The sequence below is a fragment of the Tachypleus tridentatus genome, chromosome 5 (assembly GCF_004210375.1).
Source record: "Tachypleus tridentatus isolate NWPU-2018 chromosome 5, ASM421037v1, whole genome shotgun sequence".
Classification (NCBI taxonomy): Eukaryota; Metazoa; Arthropoda; class Merostomata; order Xiphosura; family Limulidae; genus Tachypleus; species Tachypleus tridentatus.
This window is the reverse complement of record NC_134829.1, coordinates 30,900,829-30,915,069: the sequence shown is the minus strand read 5'-3', so window position 1 is coordinate 30,915,069 and position 14,241 is coordinate 30,900,829. Positions and strand designations below refer to the sequence as shown.

At 31.9% G+C, this 14,241-nt stretch overlaps 1 protein-coding gene across 1 annotated transcript in view; it reads right to left on the bottom strand.

The window, feature by feature from the left end:
• LOC143250843 (proton-coupled zinc antiporter SLC30A2-like) overlaps positions 1 to 14,241 on the bottom strand; it is a 67,305-nt gene that overhangs the window by 13,639 nt on the left and 39,425 nt on the right. Inside the window, exon 5 of the mRNA XM_076501917.1 lies at positions 12,892 to 13,038. Within this exon, the coding sequence (XP_076358032.1) occupies positions 12,892 to 13,038 (147 nt within the window). The remainder of the gene's footprint in view (positions 1 to 12,891; positions 13,039 to 14,241) is intronic.

The following is a 14,241-nucleotide window of genomic DNA, read 5'->3' as shown; positions in this document are numbered from 1 at the left end:
AGTGGGAAGAATATTATAAATGCTATCCTGAATCTTAATAGTAAGCAACCAATCAAAGTGAGGAAAACCAAAATAATTGCTTGTGATTTAGTGTTCAATCTATGAAGTTACTTTAAAATAAGACATCAGGAGACATAAAACATGAAAATTCAAAGTAAACAGAACAGAAGAAACCCCCTCAAAAGTTTCTTGGTGATGTAAAATGCCACATTTCATTCTCCTACATAGATACACTACAAAATACCTTCAAATTTAGTGACATACAGTCAGTTTAAGTAATGCCATTTGTGATGAAGCTAGTCAAAGCAAACTACAAAGACTGCTTTATGACAAGCTTATCACTTTACTCTTGAAATGAAATTCATTATTTCTGAAATGACACTTACAATAATGAATCATCTTGGGACTATAAATAATGGGCAAAAAATTCTTGGATAAATTTCTTAATATCAGCAGATATTTCATAAAAGGCTGAAGTTTGTTTTGGGAAAGGAAACAGTGAATGTTGTTGTTTTTCTCATTCCATAACATTATACTAAATTATTTTAACAAAATTTAAATAAATACAGTTATTCTTATAACCATAAAAAACATTATACTCATAACTGCAAACAACATAATGATAGTCCAAAGCTCAAATGAGAACCTTCAACATACAGTTTTGGAAACTTTTATAGTATAGAAATGAAGTCGAATAATAACAGTGATCTCGTGTAATGTTCCTTAAGCTAAAGTTCACCTAGGCTAAATATAAACCATTGTGGTTTTAACAAGAAGCTACTTGATTTAAGGAGACAGTTCTCTAAGAATTAGTAAAACAATAGAAGGATTACAATATCATATGCAATTGACTGACACTGGAATTTCATCCACTCATGTCAGAGAGTTTTCGAGAATATGAAAAAGCATAAACAAGTAGAGAAAGAGACTGAACTGAAGTAGACTGAAAATTATGGTACATGTTGATTACAGATAACATATAGTTCAATTTTGCCACTGGAAGTATTTCTGTAAATTAGCTTAAAAAGTAATGGAGCTAGAAAAATGTTTCATGAACATAAAGTTTACTTATAAAAATGTGGCTAAGTTGAGGATTTTGCAAAACAAGATTACATTAGATAAGACAAATCTCAATATCAATTGTCAGAGGAACAATTAGTAGCATCACCATAAAAAAAACTAAACTGAAGTTCTAAAGATGTTTTTACAGACTACTGAAATGTTTACAATATCCAGAGCACAAATTAAACATTTTTTAGACTAATTACTCTTCTACTGGGTTTATCATTAAAGATGACTTGACGTGAACTATGATGACAATCATTGCATACAGACAATACCTAAAATAAAGTGTACTGTTTCAGTGCAATTCATAACAATATCATGTATTTTAAGTAAGATTATTTAATATTAACCTTTAGAGGAAAGTATTCATCAGTATTATCTATAATACAGAAATACTTATAATCCTTCAAATCTGCACACCCTAATGTTGACATGACTATTTGTCAAGGAAGTACCATAGATATTTATACCAAAAACATGTTGGAGAACTATTTGAATAGTATAACTGTAAGACCAAAATGTTAACTGATATATAACACACTGTTAAATCATAGTAATAAAAATGTTGATGACCACTTAGACCCATACGTTATCTGTAATGTCATGTTCAGGTTAACAAAGAGAGTTTGCTGATGAATCTTCTCTCATCATTCAGAAATATAGATAGGCTTCTGTAAAGTCTGTATTATGTTATTATAACAATAAAGTATTACCATTTACCAATTTGCATTTTTCATTTTCACGTTGTCCATTCACTGAAAAGAATTACCATGAAAAATAGGAATTTCAAAGGTAGTGGTAGCATTAATTTATTTATAAATATGCAGCAACAACAATAGTACCACTGTATTTTTTACTGCAGTAGCAATAGTAGTGCTGCAATGAAGAGATAGCATGCATAGCTCTGGTTACAAACCACTGTTTGCTTTTTATGTGCTATCTTTCACTTTAGGCAAGTTAATTAAATAAAAAATTATTTAGCATAGTAATATCATTAGTATAAAAAGTAGGCTTAAGTTTCCACAATAGTCAACATAAAAACAAGAGATTCAAGTGAGTACCGTGCTTCTTTTTTTCATCTGTATTCTTTATGTATAATTAAAAAAGAAACTAAAATGTAAATGTTAGAAACATACTAGCTTAGAGTAAGTAAGACAATTAAAATAATAACAATAATTCTTCACAAGGTATGCTTTCAAGTAACTCATGCATAATTCAGTATAATAATATGATCATGCAGTTCATATTATTTTATTATTATGTTTAATTATTAAAATCATGTACAAATACATGTATACTATTAGCAGCTTTAAGCTTTTTAGGATAAACAATCATGGTTTTATGTTATAATTTGCAGTCATTCTAGAAAAAAAGTTATTTAGATTTATTTCTTTTTATTTGGTGATTATGAGGTTAGTACTTACCTAGTATAGTTTTATGATAGAGAAAATAATAGATAAAGTAAATTTCTGAAAATAAACATTTTATATTTATTTAGGATTTATGATATTTAGATCATACAAATGAAATTTGAAACTTTTCAGATGAAGAATCTTAAAATGCAAAATTGCTTTGTACTCTGACTGTATATTTGTTGAAATCTTTTTTTAAATGCATAATTTGCAAAAAAATATATATGACAGAAAGAGTAAGAATTGAAACAAAGCAATGAAAAAATATGTGAAAAACAGAGGAACCATGTTTAATCTGGTTGACAAAATGTAGCTATGCCAAGATTACTGTGTAAAATGTTAAGAATTATATTCTGACAGCGATTTGTGACTCAATTTATCATTTCCTTTTCATCTAATATAAACTAAACATTCCTTACAAGATGACAAAGAAAAGCACAAAAAACAATGATCACGAAAAAAAGCAAAAACTTCTGGATAGGTCCACTGAGTTAACAAGTAACAGGTAAACGAAACAACTACTGAGAGGCCCAGCAATGTGTGTTCCAATTTCCAACAGGTGCTTGTTACTAACAAACAAGTATCAGCTGGAACTTCCAGTAGGCTTACCACTCTCGTTCAGTAGTGGATTTAAGGTTGTGTAGATCCAGATACTAATAATTTTTGTGGGCCCTACCTCCCATGTAATTATAAATAGAATAAAATGATCAGTGGGCCTCTATTAAGAACATCAGCCCCCACCTGAATACACCACTGGTCACATGGCTTTTTTCAACAAACAGGTGTTTTTACACAAGGATAGAAAAATAATTATTCCACTGTTCATATGTCAGAATAATACTGATAGCTGACATTGGAAGTTGAACTGGACAAAAGGAGTTTTTCAGCTACTTTTTTTTTTTTTTTTATGAACTTTAATTAGTTAAGTGTCACACTAATGATTTAAGGTTTTATTTTTAGTTATAAGATTTTATAACAGTAAAGCCTATGTAACTGTATAATATAAATTAGTATAAAAATGTAGCAAAAATAAGCACACAAATTTTAGATTATGTAACTGAAGAGGAAATTTAAAAGAAAGCTGTATGTTAAATCTAACTATGTAATATATTTAAAGACTACTTGTTTACTTCCATATTTTTATTTTTTGATTCATGTCAAATTTACTTTGAATTAACTCACCAATAACCTAGTTTATCACATTTCACCTTATATAAGATGCAGACAATAATAATATTTAGAGAAATGTAATAAGCTACTGATTCATTTAAAGATACTTAAAGTCATTTATGTATACAAATAGCAAGTAGTTTATTAATACATAATAATTAAACATTCATTAAGAAATCTGGGCTTAATTAATCTCAACTTTAATCTTAGACAGCCTGGAGAAACAGTTTTCATTTAGTGTTTCATACTTGGGTTTTCAGAGGGGTAAATTCCATGAACTGCTCAACAAATCCCATCTGAGCCTGCTTTAGAAGAACCAGATGTATGGCATCAGTAAACATGTTATGTTCCACCATCAGGGGTGTATGTTCTAAGGAATAGAGCTGTTCCAAATGAATGTTATTCAAAAATGTCTGCACTTAACAGATGCTACCATTTCCTTTATAGCCAAATGGTTTAGCCACATCCACTTTTCAATTTAAATCGATTTATTCTGGCAGACTTATTACTCATCTCAAAAGAAGAATTGATGTCCAAAGTCACCTAGCTTAGTAAAAACTATTACAAAACATTTCATAAACATCTTGAAATCATGCTAAACTTGTACTTTCTTCCAACACATTATATTAGCACAGTGCTAACAATTTGAAACTCTGTCTCTCCATCACCTGTCAATTTCATGTCCATTCAAGCAAGGCCCATACTTGAGGCATCAGGGATGTGGCAAGTAATAAAATCAACAAGCTTTCCCACACACTGAATGATCAAACACTCTATCACTGCATATTTCTTAAAATGGAAACAAAGTTGGTAATTGTTAACTTTGAGTTTTCTTATAACTCTTCTACAGATGGAAAACTACCCAAATGACATTTTCTTTTCCTTTGACAACATTCTGATCTGTATGCAGAGATGCTCAAAACATGACCTAAACTTACACTAAAAGACAAACTTTAAATAGAAAATAAAGCTGATGATATAGGAAATTTATGGAACCAGCTTGACATGAAAGTAAAAACAACACGATATTAATACTATATACCAGAAATGTTATAGTGATAAGCACAAAATACATCTTTATTATAGATAATAGTTCTCAACAGTCTGAGAATGCATATTCTGGTAATGATTCACAGTGTAACAATGGAAGAGTATCAGTGTACTTTACCTTTGCTAATGTGGAATGTTGCACCTACTTAATGTGTGATGCAGATACTGTATCAGCTAAACTGAGAAATTCAAGTATCAGGTGAAACAAGAAAGTTTGAAACAACACAGTGTTGTTCTTTCTCTACATTGAGACAAACTAGATTTTGTCAAGCCTTTTCCCAAAATTGAAGTTTTCTTTGTTCAGGCTGCTTTGTTCCTTTGTTCTTTAAGAAAGATGATGTCTATTCTGCCACAGAAGATATTGCAATAATATAATACATAAATGTTAAAAAGGTCGCTAACTGTAATATTCTTTGTTTGTCAAATGGATGATGTTTGCTTTCTTTCAACAACTTTGGTGTAAAATGTACAGTTCACAAAGTAACTATTGATTGAAGATGTGCATTTGTTTTTCTAATAGCAAAGCGACATCAGGATGTCTGCTGAGCCCACTGAGGGGAATTTAACCCTTGATTTTAGTGTTGTAAATCTGTAGATTTACTGCCCTACTAGCAGGGGGCTTGACTGAAGAAAGAAACAGTTTATCTGCTGAATTTAAGTGTACTTTCATGGTTCAGTTCTTCGTGTAAAGACTGTACAAAAGATCACAGTGCTTCACTTCTTGAAAAAGTGAAAGTTGTAGGTCTAAACACCAACTAAGAGATAACTGGCTGCAATTCTGTCTATGCAAGCACATATGCTGCATTTTCTTTTTATTTCATAATAAAATTTGTGTTTGTTTCATTCAAAACTTGTCCAATCTCATTATTTCACATTCAAGAAAGCTCTGTCAATGTTTGAAACAGAGACTAGTACACAAATTATCTTATTAGCTCTTCTATTATTAGATATAACTACCTGTTACTTGTGTATAAATCAGTCCATCACAAGTAATTATGAAAGATCAATGTTAGTGCCATAACAGGATTCATTGCAATATTTCGGTTTTGATAATATGAATACTAGCTATCACTTTACCTCAAGATAAAGGAATCTTTTCATGATTAGAAAAGCTTATTCTGAGCTTAAAAATTTTCATAACCAAGAAGGAGAGTTTACCAGAGAGAAACATCAGGAGAAAAGAAGTGTTGAATCAAGTAGAAGCCTTCTCTTGGACACAAACATCCTTAAAATCAGTTAGCATGCAACCTCAGAGTCAGAGAGAATGTTTGGAGCACCCAGACCATCAAAACAATCTATAACTCCTGAGAATTTATCTCAGCAGCAAGGAAGCATTAGTGACTGAAAATCATTGTAATGGAATACTGACACTGCATGAAGAAGTTTGTACCTCACTCTTAGGGTGTCACCAGTCATCATAGTTTCAGCTCCAGTCCAATAGTCAAAATTGTTTTCCAAGCAGACAAGACAATGGATTCCCATATGTAAAGACTGTGAACCATGAGGTGATATACCTTTCAGGACTGAAAGGTTTCCTGTCACTTTGAGAGCAACTTGTGATACCTAACCTCATGTATACAGAGCTGCATAAACTACTCCAAGCAGCTCTAGACTATCCATGCATCCAAGTGTCAGAGTCCCTGTTAGCACCTTCCATTTTGAATGAATAATACCAGCAGTCTTTCCAGCTGTCATTAGATAGGAACCCATATGAAAGTGAGAGGCTTTGGCCAACTGCACAGGTTAATCTGAGTGAGGCTACATATATCACTATGCAATGTTCAAAGGGATGGTAAATAAAATACCAAGTCCATATCCTAAAGCATTTCAGGCAGGCCACTGGTTTACCAAATATATTCATGTTAGAACAGGAAGACTTAGCCAGGTCCAATTGAGACTTTGTCTATCCTTGAAATGTAACTGAGAAACATGTTGACAGTGATTAAGAGAGTTGCAATGAGACATTGGCCTCAATGCATTGCAAAGCAAGAAAATTGCAATTTCCTTGGTTTCACATCATACTATCAAGTTTCAGTACAATTTCTTTATATATAGCTGCTTGATTGTCTCCTCTCATAAAAGTGGAAACAAAGTATGGATAGGCTTAAGAACATGATAAAGCATTTTGATCTTTAAAGTTTGATTTTGTAAATGCTCCAGTGTTGGCCTACCTATACCAAAATATGTACAGAATATCTTGCCATATGCAAGACTGTGATGTTCCCAAAATGTTCTAATTCTGGAAATCATGGCTGTTTCAGCTAGTGAAACCATATCTTTTTATGGAAACGTCCTAATTTTGGAAATCAATGAGAGTTTAAATTATGAACTTACCAACAATAGTGAACACGAGCCATAGAATAAAATTTAGTAGTGGATGGATGCTAAAGTAAAGATATGAATCTGAAGGGCACCAACTTCTCATGAGCACTTTCTTACTGTCTGGCAAGGTCAAAACCATCCAGAAATAGTTATGGATCAGCACAAATGCACAAAGCCTGTGTAATCTGTGCAAGATGTTATGTATCAGATAATGAGGCATGGTGTTCTGACAGTGCTGAAGCTAATGGTATTCAAATCTATACTTTGTACAACACAAAATTAAAGGGCAACAAACTATATCTCTCACTGGCTGCAAATGAGTTGAGATGTTCAATGCTGGTGTGAATGCTGTATTGTGTGTGCTCTCCAAATAAAACTGGCTAAGATAGGGTAAACTCCAACCAAGAACTACAGAATTTCTTCTGGAGAGAACAGCTATGGATATCACTGATCCACTTCCAGAAACTGTAAGAGATCATCAATGCATTCTTATTACCATTAGCTATATAACAAAGTATACCAAAGCTTATCCATTGGTCAGTATACTAACACAGAAAATTTTGGATGTGTTAGTTGGAAAGTGAACAGCCCAATTTGGATCTATTGATAGAAAAACATCCCTACAATTTGGGGACCTAATTTCAATAACCAACTGTTTGCTTAGTTATTTAACATGTTTTTTGTGGTGAATATTTAAACTTCACACTATTACCCCTAGTCAGGTGGTCTGGTAGAATGGACAATTCAAAATGCTGTTATGAATTCTTATTTATCTCAGAAGAGTCTCCAATTTATTATGTAACATAGACTACATATTAACTTTTAACATAGCTGGAAATTTTAATTCTAACTTAGAAGTTAATTGAATTTTGATATATTTCAAATTCATGATATTTGCCAACAAGATCGAAACACAGAATTTTCTTTCCTAATGGAAATATATTTTGATATACAAAGAACAATCCAATTTATAATAATGGTTATTACAAATAGTTATTACAAGTATTGATTTATATACAAGAATTTTACAAACTTACAAATGATAATGAATCTTCTACCCGGTCTGGAATTGAATATTTCATCAACAGTCCATGTCCGTGACAAGGAAATTAATTCTGAGTTGATACTGTTACTCCTTACTTAAGCTAGCTAGCTTGGTTGGCCTAACACCAATTATAAGCTAAACTTTTACCAATGAAGATATTTAATGTCCTCATAGAAATACTAATGTTCAAAGTTAATCACTTAACTTTGTAATGTTTGAACTCTAACTGCTCTGGGTCAAATATCTGTAGTTTTTCAATTAACAAGTGTTTGTCACAATTAAAGGTTCCGAGGCTTATAGTATACTGACTGTAGCAACACAACAATATTCTATTACCATCTCTTGGCATCTTGTAGTGACTTGCTTTTATATACTCATTAGGCAAGATTCTCAAAAATTCAATAATGTTCAAAGATATACTAGTGTTTTTGTAAAACATATATTGTTGATTCTTACTCTCAAAAATCTTCCACAAATTTAGAGAACAAGAGGGACTTGCACAATACACATCCAATAATATATGCCACATGCAAACTGAAACAAACACATTAAAATAAATATATGACAGTAAATCCAATACAAGCCTCTCCTTTTCAGTCTAGAATATTATATATCATTAAATACAATCCATTATCATACAATTATGTAATTTAATATATCATGACAATACATGACACAATTAATACAAATTATTTTATGATAATAAAATTACAAGAGCATATAAAAGTGCTTAAACACAAATCTTCTTGGCTGAACACAATCAATAATCACACAACTGAGGTGTTCTTCTAAAGCTGGGACTAGTTTCAAAGGAGTAATGGAAATTTTCTGGTTAAATTTTTGGACCAATTGGCAGGTATGATAAATTTTATAAAACTGTGAAACAATTTGCCTAAGTTTTGGCAAAAAGAAATGTCTTATAATTTTCTCATATTTTGTTGTCACCAAGGTGAACTCCTATGAAATGTTTGTGAGTAAATTTTGATATTTCAAAACAATTTTGGAACAAGAATGTGATAAACTACAGGCCAGTCATCTGTAGCTGGTCTCCAGTTTCTCATGAGCACAACATTTTTAAATAGGTAACCGCTTGGATCTTTCTTTGGGTTCATCTTTTGTAGTACATATTTTCTTGCTTAGTGATCTGCTTATTTCTAGTAAACAGAACTTCTCCAGCTAAATCACATCCTTCATGTTCATCATTGTCACTCACCAATTAATTGTCAGTCAGACAATTATTCAAAATATCCTTGTAGGATACAAAAAATGTCAGACAAATCTATAATGTTGCCAATTGAACAAGTGTCTATCATCTCTTTTCGGTCTAATTTCTTAGCCTGAGCTCAAGTTACAGCACATCTGGATACTCCTCAATAGCATCATCATCCTTAGATGAAACAGTAACTGGCATGCTAACGTAACCATCTTGGGTTTGGCAACAACTTTTCCCCCAGCCATATCATTTCCCAACAATAATGATGCACCCTGAATTGGCAGAATAAGGTCTTATTCCAACCACAACTGGTCCTGAAACTAGGTCTGATGTTAAATGTTATGAAGAGAAAAGTTAACAAAGTTACTTTCAATACCCTGAACAATAACAGGCTCACCAGTGACAGAACTTGAATCTAAAGGCAATACACCTAACAATGAGTTAACCCAGAATCACACAACATATATATGGGTATGGGATTAGCAGTGTCATTTGTCAAAGACACAGAACCAATAAACACAAAAGGTATAAATTCCTCTCTAACTATCACCGTCCTTTTATTAGTAGCCAAATCAACAATATTTGGTGGCTCATAAAACTACATCCATACCTGGACACAAACACACTTGGTGTTACCTCCTTTTCTTTTTCAAACTCCAGCAATTGGACATAACATGACCAGGCTTTTAACAAAAATAAAAAGGTTTTGATAGTTTTAATTAAGTTTTATCGTGACTATGTGCAGATTTTGAACCATAGGAGCTAAAGTTTTATTAGAAGAATCTTCAATTTTAGTCAATTGGACAGATACTTTTATTTGCCGAGATGGCAAGAATGTCTTTTTAAAAAAAGTGGTTTTGTGCATTAAAGTTTAATCCACAGAAACAGCAGCTACTTCCTGTATTGTTTCAATTTTATATTCATCCAAACAAGTTTTGTGGCCACCACTTGAATAGTGTTTGAATTCCTCACTTAGATATTACTGTCTTAGTGTGTCAAAACTGTTGCCAATATGCATAGAATTACATCATCAATCAAAATAAAACCTCTTTTTTGCAAGTGTAATTATTTTGCTTACGATAACCTTGAAACTTTTGGCAGCATGCCTCTACTACTAAGTTTTATGCTTTGAGACTAGTTGTTTTAACCTTATCATAATCTGTACAATCTTCAACAGAGAGACCTGCATAAGCTTCTTGTGCTTTACCAATTAAAATACTCTGTAATCATAATGACCATTTTACAGTGAACCAATTCCACGGTTTGAGTAACCTTCTCAAAATGTTGGAAGGCTTTATTAACTTCATATTCATTAAATGGTGGTACCTTAATATATCGACCAAGTTTAAAGTTGTAATTTTGCCTTAGTCAATCGAAGTTGAATCTCATTTCTTTCAGCCCAACTTCTTTCACAGCTTCAATACAGGTTTGTTCATCTGAGATGTTTACTTTCTCTTTTTCGTTTTCAATACAGGCTTACTCTTTCTCATCTTAGATGTTGGCTTGTTCAAGCTCCTTTTGTTTGAGTTTTAACTGGAATTATCTTATATATCTTTATCACTCAATTCTGGCTACGCCAACAATACTTTTTTTTTTTTTTAACTTGATTTAATTTTGACAACTTCAAGCAATTCACTTTTGTTGTATTTTTCTAGTTTTTCGAGGAAGAGGTTTTTATGAAAGTCTTCATAATCATACATGATCAAATCTTGTTGCCACTGATAAATATAAATTTAATTAAAATTTGAACTTTAATTTAGAAAGAATTTTGTCTGTGATTCAGATATCAGATATGCATCCCCAATTTATGTTATGTATTATAAATTTATTTCAAACAAGTCTCCAATTTACTATGTTATATACAATACCTATTAAGATTTAAAATAACCAGAAATTTTAATTTAGAAGTTAACTTAATTTCAATACGTATTATCAAATTTATATTTGCCTACAAGACTGATACACAGTTGTTTTTTAGCACAAATATATTTTAATATACAAACAATATAATTTATAATAATAGTTATTACATATATTAGTTTATATGCAAGATTGTTGCAAACTATACTGAGTCTTCTATCTGGTCTGGAACTGAATATTGCATCGATGGTCCAGGCTCATGACAAGATAATTAATTCTGAATTGATATTATTACACTTTTCTTAAGCTAGTTACCTTTGTTGGCCTTACACTGCTTAGAAGCTGACTTTTTACCAACAAAGATATTTAACGTCTTTGTAGAAAACAAACATCCCAAATTAATTCAATGAAGTTTGCAATGTTCAAAATCTATAAATGTTTCCAGTTAAATAGCTGGAGTATCTACTATATATTTCATTGATTTTATTGGCAAATAGGTCATACATAATCTATAATGCTGTTTACTCTAAGTGTCTATATTGGAGTGAAAGTAGTACCTGTACAAATGTTAGTCCTGATACGTAGACCTTGTAGTAACTGTATAAATGTTAGTTCTGATACGTAGACCTTTAAGGTTGTAATTTGTCTGAATTTTGCCAGTGATTTGTTTCACAAAGTCTGAAAAATAAACAAGTTTGATCACTCCTAGATTTTACAATATTTGTAAACAAGTGGAGCTTTGGCACTTAACTTAAACATGACTAGGTGTCATATTGTGGGTGAGCTGTATAAATCACTAGAGTATTTGTCAAAGTATAATAGCAGCATGTGCATATAACAATATATAACTAAACAATGGTTTCATGTATATTTTGAAACATTTTACAAACGTTCTCCAAGAATTAATGGATATGATGAAGTCTGTTATAAATGACTTGGAAAGTTGTACGAGTTTTTCTTATAGCAAAGCCACATCAAGTTATCTGCTGTGTCTGCAACCCTCAAGTTGCTCTTTCAAGACCATACAGAGACAGCTCATCAAAGCAACTGAATGATAGTTAGAAGGAATCTTGGAATCCTTTCTAGGTTTAAATAAAAGAGGACAATAGCCAGTGTCAAGCATTAGGAAAAAAAAAAACATTTTACTGCTAGATCCTGTTAGAAAAAATAGCAACAAAGGCAAGAGTAAAATGGCACAGCATCTTGTAATGAATATCATTAAGTCTGACTGATGTACTGCTAGACAAATGAAGAGCAAGTTTGAGTTCCACCAGTGCAAATGGGCAATTATAGTCATAGAGATGATTGGTCCAAAAGGAAAGAGGTAACTGCCCTGTCAAAATTTGACAGCCAAAAAGGTGGGGATGAAACAGAACTGTTAGATGCACGAAAAAAAAGTTTTCATTAAAAGAACTTGTGATGCTCGGAGCATCTTACGTTTGAGAATTGCAATCAAATTTTTACAGATAATTAGGGATTGAACTGGTAATCACATTTTGAGTATTGTAATAAACCTACTTGATAGTGTGCATTTCTTTTGTAAATACCACATCTTTGATCAAAACTTCCACATTTTTAGAATGTTCTCACACCAGTTAAAGCTACAAATTACCAAAATAAAAAAGTGAAAAAAAGGATTGTTGTTGATATAATTTTGATCTTAGTGTTATATCTCATTATTGGATCGGTGATGATTATCTGTTTTAAGAATTTTATGAAGATCAAAAGCTATGAATAATGAATGAGATAGTTACCTGCTCTATACCACCCAAAACTCATCCTTTTTGTAGCTGGTCTGGAAGCTAGCCATAGAGCCAACAAGCTGATCATGAAACCAGCAAAGTCTGTCAGGAGATGGGCAGCATCTGTTGCAATAGCTAGACTATTTGCCAGAAAACCACCTACAAGAATAAACATATAATAATAGTTAAATATAGGTGTAATCTTTAACAGATGAATAATATCAAGTGTATTACAAAGACCAAGATGAATGATACAAACAAAAACATTTTCCAATATCAATATGAAGTATCAATTCTCAAAATGATAAGACAAAATTGAAACGGTGGATATCATCAACATAGGCAGTTACATTATTTAGAGCTATAGTTTAGTAACATTGCATAAGCAAAGACTAAATTCCTCAAATATTTTTATCTGTTAATTAAAGATGAAAAACTCCATATAAACCCCATTCACTTAAAAGCTTCTAAGATATGTGCATCATTGAAATATTGATATCATAATGACAGAGTTATGATTCTGAATACCAAAATCTGGCAAAGCATGCATGCCAAAAGTCATTATATTTGGCATAAAAATTACATTAGGCTGCAGAGTTGGGCAAGTTATATTGAAAGGATTTCAAATATGTAAATCTGCAAGTCACATGACAACCATTTAAACTTGCAGAGGAATCAGATTTATTGGTACTGTATTTTTATCTTGTCTAGCATTAAACAGGTAATGTTAATGCCATTGAAATCCAACTGTTTTTGAACAGAGGCATATAACACAGCTTTCTGATATGAAGTATTTATTTACTCCCATCATAAAGATGTGTTGAGAATGGATTTATATATACTGCTTGTACTTTATGGCATTGAAAAGAAACAGAATATGGACCAACTTGGGGTGCAAGAAGAATCCATAAAAGGCACTAACCTAACAAGTATATACAGGTTTGTTCTGACTAACAGGCACTAACCTAGCAAGTGTATACAGGTTTGTTCTGACTAACAGGAACTTGATTTATGTAACTTAAGAAGTCGTTCTGTAATCTTGATCTATGCACTGGAATTTTATGGATACACTAATTACAGGATATGTCAGCTGGTTTTGTTCATGCAGTTTTTAAAATAAAATTCATCACTGCTAACCAGATTGGACTCAAAAACAATGGAATAAACGAGCATACATTAAAGTTACATTATCTCCAACTCTATTAATCTGATGCACAGTTGTTGTAGAAGGCAACAGAACTAATGCAGAAAGTAATTTTCTGTCCAGAAAGCAGGCTACACTTGCTTTAGTATTTATCCACCCAAAGTGTTGGCACAATCCTAATGTTGATCTGAAGTTACACCATTTGACTATTCAACTTC